Consider the following 13,849-nt stretch of genomic DNA (forward strand, 5'->3'; position numbering starts at 1 on the left):
AGTTAGGCAATTTATATGGCCGCCCATCTCAGGGCAGCATACAAAGGGAAAAACCACAATGTGAACACTGCAAATTATAACGTCTGAGGTCACAAACAACAGTTGCAACTGATAAGGAAACAGATTAACTGGCAGAGTCCCCGTAACCTCCCAGCCAAACGCCTGGGGGAAAGCCAGGGCTTTTAGTGCTTTACAAAAGGCTAGCAGAGTGGGGGCCATCCGGATCTCTGGTGGGATGCTGTTCCACAGGACAGGTGCTGCTACAGAGAGGATTGCTTGAAATGGGTGGTCCAAAACTCAACCATTGAGGTGGTTCTTGAGATCCCTTTGTGCTTTCGAAAGAGGTGGGTGCTTCAGCCAAGGAAGACAAGCCACTCTTGAAACCTTATATTAGGTTGCCTTGTTCGCTGTGGCAAATAGAGCAGGGCGCTGTACTAACATTGCTGCAGATGTCAGACATGTGGCTTCCTTTCACGTAAATAAACGACCTAAGTGTGGAGCTCTTGAAATGAGTCTTGTTGGTTATCCCGAGTCAAGTCGAAATCACGTGACTGATTAAATAATGTGACATCTTTTCTTAGAATCGTAGGCCATTGAGTCTTACCCCTGCTCAGCAAAGGAATGCCAGTCAAGGCATCCTTGACAGAGGGCTATCCAGCCTCTGCTTGAAGGCTTCCAACAAAGGGAGCCCACGGCCTTTCTGGGCCCACCGTCTAGCTGCTTTTACCGTTAGGAAGATTTCAGGTAGAAAATGAGCGTAATAACTATTGCATCGTGTTAGGTGATGTAAAGGTGGCAGACAGAATTGTGAAGCGCTATCTGTGTTGCAGATTAATGTGGGTGAAGTTAACAGGGCTTCACCTAAACCATCTAGTGACTATTGTGTGCTGTGTAACATGAACTGTAGACAGCTTGTGCACTTTGGAAATGAACACTGCGCCATACCTCAAAATGTTCCCCATCCTGCATTTAGAATGAGCTCTAAATCTACGTGATTTAGAGCATGTTGGTAATTTTGCTATAGGAATTATTACTGAAGCCGTTTTAGAGAGAGTTTCTTGATTTCTCTTGACCCAGTTCACCTTTTGTCACAGGAGATAAAAGTTCTAACCAAAGGATTGTTAGAACGTTGTTAAAAAAAACGTTGAAAATGGGAGAAAAATAATGTGACGTTTTTTGTTTTCGATAGAATGATGTTCCGGGAATGCTGGCCTACAGCTTAAAACTTTGCATGTCTTTGATGCAAAATAAACAGTTCCGCAATCAAGTGTTGAGAGTTTTGGTTAAAATTTACATGAACCTGGAAAAACCGGATTTCATCAATGTGTGTCAGGTAATACGGTGGGTCTTTATAGGTGCTTGTACATATGGCTGCAGTGGGGGGGTAGGCGGGGATGAGGTAGAAGTTGGCCAGATAATGTCATGGTTAATACTCAGATTGAGGGGTACAAGTAGAACGTCAAATACAGACTATATGGGAAAAAAAATGCACGCTCACTGATGAGTGTGCAGTGGTGAGAACTTCCTTCTAGCACAGATAACTCGGGGCCATTTTGCAGTAAGGGATAAGAAATCATTGCTGCAGCAGTCTTTTGAAGCCCAGCATGAGCTGGCCTCTGACTTGGTCTTTGGCCTCCCTCCTCTAGTGCCTCATTTTCTTGGATGACCCACAAGCCGTCAGCGACATCTTGGAGAAGCTGGTGAAGGAGGACAACCTTCTCATGGCTTACCAGATCTGTTTTGACTTGTACGAAAGTGCCAGTCAGCAGTTCCTCTCTTCGGTGATTCAGAACCTCCGCAGTGTTGGCACCCCCATTGCCTCCGTGCCTGGATCTACCAACACGGGGACGGTCCCTGGGTCCGAAAAAGAAGGGTAAGGCATGTATACTTACATACCCATCATGCTGTTCCCTTTAAGGATGAGCAGTGTTGTGCAAAGAGCAGAAAAGGGGAACAAAATCACATGTTTAACCGGGGCTGTTGGCGGTGTGATAATAAATTACAGATAACTTTTTCCATAAGACCCTGCAGCCACTGACATCTCAATCCAAGTGTCTTCCATTCCCTGTGAATGTAAAATGATGCTCCCTGTCTGAAGTGATTCTTTGGAGGGGAAATGTTTTCTCTTTATACTGGGCATACATTGGGTAAACATGGTACCCAATTCTTGGGATTATCCTGAAACTACACTGACCCTGCCCTGTGATTCACAGTTCTTAAATGAATGTATCCTTTGCATTTACACAAAGCCATAAGTCGATCCAAATGTAACACCTAAAACTTCCTTTAGCCCAGTAGTTTAAAGCTAGAGTTCCTTCTGGTAGATGGGCAGCTATGGATGGATGGATGGGTGGAGTTGTGCCCAAATTTACCCTAGATTTCTCAGAGTAAGTCATTGGGCAGTTCACCTGAACCTAAATTTTAGTGCTGTCTGCATCTGAAAGGGAGAGTTAATTTGAAGCTAGCCCTTTCTTCTGCCTCCAGACACAGGAAGAAGCAGTTCAATGCAGCCTGGCTGTGCTTTTCTTTCTGCCCAACAGATGAGGACAGTGAAACAGGGAATAGAAAAGGGCTTTCTCTGACTTTGATAGGACCACCATGGATTTTCCCCAAAAGTATAAGGAAAAAATATGGGGAAGTGGCAGCTGCCTTGGTGTCTGCCACCCACTCAAAGTGGTTCTTGATTTAATCTGGGTTGCTGAAGGTTTCTTTGCTCAGATGCTGTCAGGTCCCTGGGAAAACCATGTGGCCAGGAGTGACAGTAGCCCTAGCCGTTTGCATTGTGCAAATCGGGGCATTACCTCCTTTGAATCAACTAATCAGTCTTGTTTCCTGGCATTTTCGCCATGTGCTACTCTGGTGGTCGAGGTTATTACAGTCAGCAGAATCTCCTGGTTTAATAAGTCTGGATGCCATTGGGAGGTGCAGGGGTTAGTTCTCTTTTCCTTGGGTAGCATTCAGCTGTCTTGATACAAATTCCCTGTGGTAGGAAAACAGGATTCCCTTGTTCCTTCAGGGGAGGCTCATAGAAGGTTTAGGCCTGTATGACGAGCTTCGTACCTCCTGGATGGTTCTGAGAGGGCAACAGTGCAAATGTTTGTTTTCCAGAGAGGTGATGGAGACAGAGGAGAAGACAGGTAGCCCAGCTGCTACAGTGAAGTCAGCTCAAACAGTAAGTGTTGCTGCGCAAAACCTACTCACTGCATTGATGGCGGTCTCTGCGTGTTGCCACACAGTCCACACTCAACCCATCATGTTAAGCCATTGGGATCTGTTGAAGGACCACAGTTGGCTGGGTACAGACAACACGCTGAAGCTGTAGACTATAGTTGGTAAATTTAGTTCTCTGGGTTTCTTTGATGCCAAGTTCTTCCAATTGCCTTTGCTCATCCAGTAAGATCAGGCCCCTTTGGGTTCCTTCACTCAGGGAATGTCATCTTCAGGATCCTCTTCGCTCCCATCCCCCTCCCCCCAATGACCTCCCCACCCCAAATATGGGCTTCAGAAAAACCACTAAAACATGCTCTTTTCGCCAAGCCTTGGGGGCAGAGGTGTCATGAGGTGTTCCCTCTTAAAGTGTGGTGGTCTGTTTTTCATTTGAGTTTCTTTATTGTTCCTGGCATAGTTTTGTGAGTTGGTTGTTAGTCATTTGATCTAACCTTATTTTATGGAATAAGATAAAATACGGATATCAAAGCCACTCTGAGTCAGTGATGACTGGAGGAACATTTAAGCCCATCAAATGAATCAGATAAATAACAATGGTTTTGTGTATTACTTTCCATGCATGCATATGAAGAATTCAGGAACGAAGGACCAGATTCCCAAAATGATAAAGATTTTAAGTGGGGAAATGGCCATTGAATTACACCTGCAGTTCTTAATACGAAACAACAATACAGACCTCATGATTCTAAAAAACACGAAGGTAAGTTTGTGTGTGTGTGTGTGTGTGTGTGTGTGTCCTCATTTTGTGGCTTGCCCAGAAGTTGAATAACACACCTTGAAAGGCTTGCAAAAGGTTGAGGATTCTTTTCTTTCATACTTTTCTTCTTCCCAGTGGTATATTTCAAATATAGATAACAACAACTTCTTTTTAAATAATGCGAACTCGAAGAAGAAAGTCTGACGGGCAGTACTCAGGGTTGTTGCCGGGCACCTTGGTAGTCCACCCATCTCACTTGATGTCTGCAGCCACATTATCCTCCATGGACAGAATAAGATGAGTGATGGCAAAATTCCTGCTTTGGAGAAGATGTTAAGATCCTTTGAGAAGAGTCAGAAGAGATCTGAGTGACTTAGGTGGCCCAAAGTCATTTTCCCCCCCAGGACTAGATTTCCCCAGAAAACTCTGGAAAGGTTTTGGGCTGGTGCTCTTCACAACCCCACCTGGCATTTCCATAGCTTTGCTTAACATGAGAATCTGAGGCACTCAGAGGAAGCGAAGACTCAAATGCCACATGTGCATGAAATAGTCCTTGGTCTTTGCAATGAGGATACCCTCCAATTTCACTCAGTTTTAAATCAGTCTGGTTTAAAACCTTTCAGGGTTACCCATAGAAATAGCAGCTGTTCCCCTTTTTAACTATTTAGTCCAGTGTTTCTCAACCTTGGCAACTTTCAGATGTGTGGATTTCAACTCCCAGAATTCCCCAGCCAGCATCTGGGAGTTGAAGTCCACACTTCTGAAAGTTGCCAAGGTTGAGAAACACTGGTTTAGTCCATTTGCAAGTGGCTGGGATTATGGCTTAATTTCTCCGCATGGAATCTCTAAGTTTGATGGAAATTGTCCACCCCGTACAACATGAAAAGTAAGGCTCCTTTGTGTATCTTGATGCTCAATATGTCCAAATTCATCAATTTTTTCTTAGGAGAACCATTCCCTATTTTTTAATTGAACTGTTGTCCCAGACTGTCAGCCTTACCAGGTGAACCAGAGAGGAAACAGGACCAGATGAGCTAATTCCCCTTTATTGTAAAGCTACATTAACAGAATCTTGCAAGTCTGAAAGGACATTTCTCCCCCCAGCTCCTTTACAGTCCGAGAAACTAGGGAGGGTCCCTTCTGAGCCTCTTGCCCCACCCACTATGCAGCTGCGGGCCATGTTCCCTCTTATCTGACTGTTCCCCAGGCAGCATCCCTTTGCCCAGTCTCCCAAGGTCTTTCCCACAGACCAATCGACAAAACATTTTTAGCATTCTCTTCTAAAAGATTACGTTGTAAGGTAATTGTAACAGGTAATTATAGCAGACTACTCTAGAAAACATCGCAAAAGCGGCATCCCTCCAAAGGGTCAGACATGACTCGGTGCTTACGCAGGGGACCTTTCACCTTTCACCAGTCTTGGCCCAGTCACAGAAAAGTAGTACCATCCTGAATTTACAATTTTCAAAAAGAAGATGTCTCCAAAATTCCCACCATTTTCTCTTTTAAAATCCTTTGTTTAGCTTTTCAAGATTCAGGTAAGACGTAGGGACTCAAACACTGTGTAACAAATGATATTTTGCCACCGCTTTGTTGTGTCTTTTGCGTTGTTATGACCTTTGGCTCTCCTGTTTCTCCAGGATGCGGTGCGGAATTCTGTGTGTCACACCGCCACAGTTATCGCAAATTCCTTCATGCATTGTGGAACAACCAGTGATCAGTTCCTTAGGTAATAGCACGTAGCGGAGCAGGATAAGGATGCTTCAGAGGTGTGTTGGGCTGATGGAAAGTAGGCTGGAAGGGAAGGAAACCTGTCAGCACCTGCTCATTCGAGCATTCACACACACACAGTCAAGAAACTGGAGTTCTTTGAACTGTTTTACTGAAGCGTAATGAACGGTACAGGAGGCAAGCTGCGAATAAAGACTTCCCGCCAAAACCTACTTTAAACTACATTCCCTTCGCTAGTCCCCTTTCCCACGAAGCGTGTCGCTCCCCCTCCCATCCAGATGGTATCCCTGTCGTATCTCAACCTCACGTCCTTGATGTGCTCATAGCCAAAACAACCCCTTACATTCCAACTTCACACACCCCCTCCCATCTCCTTCCCATCCTGCAACCTGTGAGAATGACACGATGGGAGATGCCCTGATAAGGGTTTCTGTGAAACCCCTGATCAGGGAATCTGACAAAATGTACATTCGCATGTGAACCAGGAACAGACTTGCTGGGAATCGCTGCGTGGTGCCTGGGTCGGAGCAGTCTGTCCTTTCTAGCGGGTGTAAGGCATTGTGGGCAGGTTGGCGTGGAATGGAAGGGGGAGCAAGCGTAAAGAGCCAAGAGGCAGGAAACAGGACGTTGATTGGTAGCTCATCTCATAAATGGCAACTCCACCCAGGTGGCAAGAAACTGGGGAAGAAGTGTTTCAGAGTGTTCCAAAATCCGCTGTAATGAATGTACATTGGGTTAGAAATTCCTCTTGCCGTTGCCAAGATCTACCCCAGACTAGCATTAAAGACGTTTTAGAGCTGCCCGCGGGACTTGTTTCCTTGATCCTGTCCAGCTACATCGGTCTTCACAGTGGGATCAGTGATAATTTTATCTGTTTTTTTAAATTACTGTTTTTAGCATAATTCAGGGCAGTTTCTCTGCTCTTCTGCATGGATGCAGTTTAGTGCCTTGTTCCTGCAGATCTGACTGTTTTGAACGTTTGTGAAATTCGAAGAGGATCAAATGATGTCATGGAAGTGTCCTTTGCCCTGAAAAGAACTTGGCCCAGACGCCTGATTCAGCACTCAGACAAGACTCTTAGGCTCAAGCTTGGCTCCACATGCTCCAACATGATACAGCCAAATGACAATCTTGGCTGTGTCCTGGGATGGAGCCACTAGCAAGAGATCGGTTGCATTTGGGTTTGCGTTTTTCATCCTGTAGCACGACGTTTGTGTAGTTCAGAGCCAAAGACCAGTGAAGCCAGAGAGATAAAATGGGGCCTCTTTGGCCTCAGCTGCTAATATCTAAGCACTGCTAGGCTTTTCTGAACAACCCAGGTTAAATTTTCCATTTTTCTTTCTGCAGAGATAATTTGGAGTGGCTTGCCAGAGCTACTAACTGGGCCAAGTTTACTGCTACCGCCAGCCTTGGTGTCATTCATAAGGTAACAAGGCCAAGTTATTTGTTGCACTGGATTTGATTTTCAGCCTTTCTCAACTCCATGAACGGGTGAAGTCCCCCTGCGCAGGCTGCAGTTCTGACCCAGCTTTCAAACAAGGGTGATGTAACCGTTATGTACGCTGGAGAGCTTTCTCCCGTGGTACGTAATTAGAGTACTGTACACTTTGTGTTCATTGCACACCCCTTCATAATTTGGGAGCTTTACACATGTTTATTATCACGGGAAGAAGCTTTACAAGTGGAGTCCATTTATATTCATTGATACCTATATCCACATGTGAGTCCATTTATATCTATGTGATCCTGGGAAAAGGGGCGGAGGGAGCTTTTAATGTGTCACTTGTGGATGTTGAGAGGAAGTATATGGCTCTAAGGTGTAAGCAACTATCAGGCTTTACATTTTGAAGATATTTTATTTAGTTGAATATTCTATTTATATGCTACCCAACTCAAATACAGGGTAGCCCTCGCTTAACAACGCCCTGTTCAGTGACTGTTCAAAGTTACGTCAGTGCTGAAAAAGTGTCTTTATGATCAGTCCTCACACTTAACAACTATCGCAGTATCCCCATGGTCATGTGGGATTTGGGCACATCACAACTGGTGGGTGTTTATGACTCTCTCAGTGTCCCATGGTCACATGGTCGCCATTTGTACCCTTCATAGCCAGCTTCTGATAAGCAGGTTTGAAGGAGAAGCCAGCAGTAAAATTGCAAGTTGTGGTCATGTGATGTCTTACTTAATGACCGTGGTGGAGGTGAGGTCATAACTCTATCACAGTCACATGATGTCTCGCTTACCGATCGCTTTGCTCGGTGGTGGTTGCTGGTCCCAGTTGTGATCGTTAAGCGAGGACTGTCTGTAGGGTTTTCGGCAGTTGACAAGATATACAGGCTTTCAAAGTGAATATTTGTAGCTCAGGGTTGAACAGTGGAGTCCTGGGTACTCTCTGAGCCTTGCTGTTTTCTTGCAGATGTTTCACTACCAGACTAGGCAACATGTTCAGGCTGAAGATGTTGCCTAGTCTGGCAATGAAACGTCTGCAAAAAAACAACAAGTCTCAGAGAGCACCAAGGACTGTACAGGCTTTTACATCCTTTGAAAATTATAAATAAAAGTTCTATAGTCAGTTCAGTCGAACAATGCTGATGAACATTAATGGAAAGTAAAAAACTTTAGTACATTGTTCCCAACTCAGCAGTCAACACATTCAGACTGAAGGGTATCAGATAAGCTTATGTTGTATACTTACCCATTTTCTTTCTGAAAACATCTTGCTGGAATTAAAATTGCTAAATAGAGGAAAGGGAGGTCTTGTTAGATCCGCAATGAAAGTAGTGTTGCCAAAGTTAATGTGGTGGCTTCCAGCTTTTAAAAATGGTTCAACAAAATCCTCACAAAAGAAAGGTGCTGGCAATTAGCAGTAGAGTTTTTGTTTTTATCCTCTGCTTAAGAAGTACCTTTCTGGCCCTACTTCTGCCTAATAGAAACGATAACTTTAATACATTGCCTTTCCTCCCAAGAGTTCAGTTTAGCTAACAAAGTGAAGCAACAGGCCTCAACAGTATACATAAGTGAAAATAATGATTTCAACAATTGTAGACTATTTATTGACTTGCTTAATTCCTTACTGCATTTATAAGGTCGCCCAACTCAAAAGAGCGTGGCTCTGTTGAAAGCCACATCCAGCAAAGTAGCAATTTACAGGGCAGGTGCCTTTCTGAAAACGAAGATTTCTGGAAAGGAAGGAGGAGGAGAACGACCTTTCATAATCCTGTTCTTTTCTGCTGGATTTCTAGGGTCATGAGAAGGAAGCTCTTCAGCTGATGGCAACGTACCTCCCCAAAGACACGTCTCCGGGGTCAGCCTATCAGGAAGGGGGCGGCCTCTATGCCTTGGGGCTCATCCACGCCAACCACGGGGGCGATATCATAGACTACTTGCTGAACCAGCTGAAGAATGCCAGCAACGATGTACGTGCTGCCACCCCTGATGCAGGGAAGGCAGGACCTTAGGTCGGGCAGGGTGGTGTTCCTTGGTGCCATGTTCACTGTTTCAGTGTACAGTATAGATCGTAACGTTTCACATGCCATGGCGCTGAGGTGCGTTTCTGTTTGGGAGGGAGCTGCTGTGAAACCTTGTGCCAAGCTCTCTATCTGTGTTCGTTTCAATGGAACGTGTTTGGGTTATGTGCTCGGCTCAAGGACTTTTCCCGTGGACCATCAGGAGCCGTTAGGAGCACCTGGGATTGTGAGCCTGGGAAGATTCTACGGGGGGAGGGATCTTGTTTGCACCGAGGGTTTTTAGTTTGCGTTTGGCGCGCTTTTTCCATTCTCAGCTTTCTTTGTGATCCTGCATACTATTCTTTAATAAATCAGATATCTTTGTGATCCTGCCCATGAGTCCGATGGTGTTTTAGAATAGGCAACCCTTACACTTGGGCTGCTGGGACTTGGCTCAAAGCTCTGTTGCCTGTCCTGGAAATTAAAGGTGGAAAATAGAGTCCTTAAATCACAAAACCATTAAGAAGCACCCATACCCAGTTTCCTTTTCCAGCTTCTGGAAATGAGGTCGCAGTGAATGAAGAGGAACAGAAGGCTAGGAGGAAGGAGGGCAGGGTGGTGTAGCAGTGAAGGTGTTGGACCAGGGGCAGGGAGAGTCGGGTTCTTGTCTCCCCTCAGTCACAGAAGCTCCCGGGGGGGCGCTTTGGGCCAGACCCCCTCAGCTCAGGAACCAGTGTGGAGTAGTGGTGCAAGTGTTGAACTAGGAGCAGAGAGACCGAGATCGTAGCCCCTCACTCACAGAAGGGCTTGGGCCAGCCCAGCCTACCTCACAGGGTTGTTGTGAGTCAAAATGGCAGGGAATGTATGTCTGTCACCTTGAGCTCCTGAAGGAAAGGAGGATTTTAGGCTAACAAATTAAAAAAACAACCTGTGGTGCAGTGGTTAAGGTGTTGGATTAGAACTGGAGGGGCCCAGGTTCAAGTCCACACTCAGCCATGGAAACTCTTGGAATGACTTTGGACCAGTCACTCAAAGAGCGGTTTTTTCCTCCTCTTCTGGGAGTAAAATGAAAACGGATCCCTGTAGAAACACCTTGAGCTCCTTAGCACAGTGTTTCTCAACCTTGGCAACTTGAAGAGGTGTGGACTGCAACTCCCAGAATTCCCCAGCCAGCAAAGCTGGCTGGGGAATTCTGGGAGCTGCAGTCCACACCTCTTCAAGTTGCCAAGGTTGAGAAACACTGTGCTAAAGAAAAAGTAGACAGACATCTAACAAATCAAATAGCTAAAATATGCCCATTTCAGAGTTTCAGACCGTTGGCAAAGTGCTTGCATTCCAAAATATGAACGGTATTGAAAGTGAAACAAGGACGTGAAAAGTGGTTTCTCCAGCTGCAAGATTTGGTTGCATTCTTTCTGGGAGTTGGAAAACACAAATGTTCCCCTTGCTGTTTCTTGCAGATCGTTCGGCATGGGGGAAGCCTGGGGCTTGGCTTGGCTGCCATGGGGACAGCGCGCCAGGATGTCTATGACCTCCTGAAAACCAACTTGTATCAGGACGATGCGGTGACAGGTCAGTTCCTGCTTCTAAGACAACCATATTCCCAGGTGCGCATGGCCTTGTGTTCATGAAGGTGGTCGTCTTGTCCTTGTGATGCACCGTTCAGCCTATGTGAAGACTGTTATGATGGCAGTGGAATTTCTAGTGAGAGAAAGCTAGCATGCCTGGCAGAAGCCTAGGCTAGGCCCTTCTCTCTGCCATGCTACAGATCTGCTGTAGGGGATATTTAAGAAGATGCAGTCATACCTGCTGTCTGGACTTTTTAAAAAAAATTAAGAGTTTTTCCATACGCTAAAAGACAAATTGAAAGAAAAACAAAGAAAAGGAGAAAAAGGAAGTGCAAGAAACGAAAAAAGAAAAGAACTAAAGTTAAGAAATATAATTACAGGTGGTCCTTGCTTAACAACCATTCGTTTAGTGATGGTTTGGACTTACGACGGTGCTGGTAAAACTGAGATGACCAGTCCTCACACTTAGACCATTGCAGCATCCCTGTGGTCACATGATCACAATTTGGGTGCTTGGCAACCGGTTCGCATTTAGGACCGTTGCAGCATCCTGTGGTCACGTGATCTCCATTTTCTACCTTCCTGGCCAGCTTCTGGCAAGCAAAATCAGTGGGGGACTGCATGATTCTCTTAACAATATATGGTTTGTTTAACGACTGCGGTGATTCACTTAATGACTGCTGCAAAAAAGGTTGTAAAATCAGGTCGGATTTGCTTAATGATTGCTTTGCTTAGCGACCAGAATTCTGGTCCCAGTTGTGGTTGTTAAGCGAGGACTACGTGTATTAGAAGTTTATGATATTTCGTATCCAAGTGTTACTTGACATTTCAAAGTAGTGATGTCTAATAGTGTTTCTTAATGTGAATCCTCTTTCTTGTCTCTTTTCCCTTTGAAGACTGCTGCATTCTTACACAAAGGATGGATTCACACAACATGCTTACCCCAGGCTAATATAAATGCAGTTGCTGTCTTTGCTGAACTTGCTGTGCCCAAATGCATCCTAGTGTGGCTTAATTCCCAGTTTCTACGATGCACCATGACTGGGTTTCCACAACACACCCACACACTACCCAACTGCATTTTCGCCCATCTGAGAATGTTGTCTGAATCCCGCCAAAGCCTGCCATGTGAGGGGTTGCTTGCTGGGTCAGTCTGGTTCCTCCTCTGGTGCTCTACTGAATGCAGATTTAGTTTGGCAGCACGGCATTGCTGGAAGAATTCAGTTTTTAATTCAGAATCCAGACTGTTGGCTCATCTTTCCCAGAGGAGAGCCAGAGTGGTATGACGGGTGAGACGTTGGACTGGGGCAGATCCTAGTTCGGGTCTCTCCTCAACCACAGATGCTCACTGGGTAACTTTTGGACCAGTCTCTCTCTCTCTCTCAGCCCAGCCTACCTCACAGGGCTGTTGCTGTGGGAAAAAATGGAAAACTTCAACAGGTACAAAATGCAGTGATTTTCTGTAATTACAGGCATGGCCAAAAGTTTTGGTGCCCCTCCACTTTTCCCCGAAGAATCCCAGTTTGCAGCGAAACAAATTGAAACTGACACAAATAAATGGCACCCACCCTTCTGTATTCCATGGTCCATAGAGCAGTCGCTTTGCTTTTGATTATGATTTAGCATCAAAATGCTGGTTACTACTTACAGAGCCCCGTATGGTTTAGGGCCTGGAAGCCTGTGCCCGCCCAGTCCGTGCCAGCAGACAGTGCCTGCTCTGGCTCCCACCCTAACATTTATTTATTTTATTTATATAGCCGCCCATCTCAGACCAGTGACATGAGGGGGCACGAAGGCTGGCATTCTCTGGGGGAGGCTCTCCATTTCTGGAACTGCTTGCTACCTGAAGCAGGGGTAGCTCTCTCTCTCATGGCCTCATTCAGAAAGCTTCTGAAATTTGACTGTTTGGGAAGCGAATGATTAGATCCATGAAGGATGAGTATTGGTTTGTAATGGATTTACAATTGCATTGACCTTGTGTTGTTTTTGTGCACACCACTTAGAGTCTTTCAGGTCAAAGCGGTCCATAGATTTTTATTCTGCTTTATTCTTTCCCACCCAAAAGGTGAAGCGGCGGGTCTGGCCCTGGGCCTGGTGATGCTGGGATCTAAAAACGCTCAGGCCATTGAGGACATGGTGGGCTACGCCCAGGAAACCCAGCATGAGAAGATTTTGCGGGGCTTAGCGGTTGGCATTGCCCTGGTGATGTACGGCAGAATGGAGGAAGCTGATGCCCTCATAGAAAGCCTCTGCAGAGATAAGGTGATTGGGGCCCTTTCAGCGGCAGGACTCACTTGATGCTCCTGTTTAGAAGGAATGGTTAATGTTTGGCTTTTGCCACTGAGCATCCGTCCCCAAACAGGCGCCCTCTGGAGGACAAGAGCTGTGCTGGCTGGGATTCTGGGAACTGCAGCCACAGCAGTTTGGGTAGATTATGGAACATCATGCCCACCTTTCCTCCCTAGCAACTGGCCTCCAAAGCAGCTGTCAAAATAATAATAATAACAATAATAATAATGCCTCCTAGATTATGTTTACCTGACCTAATCAATTATGGTGTGTTTAGGCCTACAGCTGAGCAAGGCCGAACATTCTGGGAATGGATTGTTCTATAGAAGATTCTGTTGTTCTTCATGCCATACCAGCTGTTCCAAGGATGGCCTGGGGTTTTCTGGAAGCTGCTTTTCCAAGATTTAGTGGTGTTCCTACCCTGAAATGGGCTTGTTTCATCCAGAACACCATGAACTGGTTCCAGTTGAGAGTATTAATTTCCAGGAAATGGCTGAAACATGCCTTTAATTGCTAGATTGCGCCTTCCGAAGTTCTCCTGAGTATTCTGTCCCTGGAACATTTAAGTTTTGCACATACTTAGTTACACCTGTCATGGCAGTAATTTCTTTTTCCAGCCTCCAGATATATAGGTGGGGGTCAGGACATCTTAACTTTTCTTAAGACAAAAAAAAAAAGGATGCAAACAGAGGCTGGTCAGTCATTGTCCTGGGATGCTGGGTGCCTTGGTTCTGGTTGCTCTTGGAAAGAGAGTGGAGAAGAGGAACTAAGATGGTGGGGGGCTTGAAGGCTAAATCCTATGAAGAACAGTTAAAGGAACTGGGTATGTTTAACCTAAAGAAGAGAAGGTTGAAGAAAGACACAAGAGCTGTCTCCCAATACTTGAAGGG

The 13,849-nt window shown here is 45.5% G+C and overlaps 1 protein-coding gene across 1 annotated transcript in view; it reads left to right on the forward strand.

Annotated features, from left to right (window-relative positions):
• Positions 1 to 13,849, forward strand: part of PSMD1 (proteasome 26S subunit, non-ATPase 1) — a 110,630-nt gene that overhangs the window by 5,141 nt on the left and 91,640 nt on the right. The window contains exons 6-14 of the mRNA XM_063306298.1: positions 1,190 to 1,333; positions 1,647 to 1,873; positions 3,109 to 3,172; positions 3,800 to 3,928; positions 5,566 to 5,654; positions 7,004 to 7,082; positions 8,899 to 9,072; positions 10,563 to 10,674; positions 12,736 to 12,932. Coding sequence (XP_063162368.1) covers positions 1,190 to 1,333; positions 1,647 to 1,873; positions 3,109 to 3,172; positions 3,800 to 3,928; positions 5,566 to 5,654; positions 7,004 to 7,082; positions 8,899 to 9,072; positions 10,563 to 10,674; positions 12,736 to 12,932 — 1,215 coding nt within the window. The remainder of the gene's footprint in view (positions 1 to 1,189; positions 1,334 to 1,646; positions 1,874 to 3,108; positions 3,173 to 3,799; positions 3,929 to 5,565; positions 5,655 to 7,003; positions 7,083 to 8,898; positions 9,073 to 10,562; positions 10,675 to 12,735; positions 12,933 to 13,849) is intronic.

Source organism: Candoia aspera, chromosome 6 (assembly GCF_035149785.1).
Source record: "Candoia aspera isolate rCanAsp1 chromosome 6, rCanAsp1.hap2, whole genome shotgun sequence".
In the NCBI taxonomy this organism is placed as follows: Eukaryota; Metazoa; Chordata; class Lepidosauria; order Squamata; family Boidae; genus Candoia; species Candoia aspera.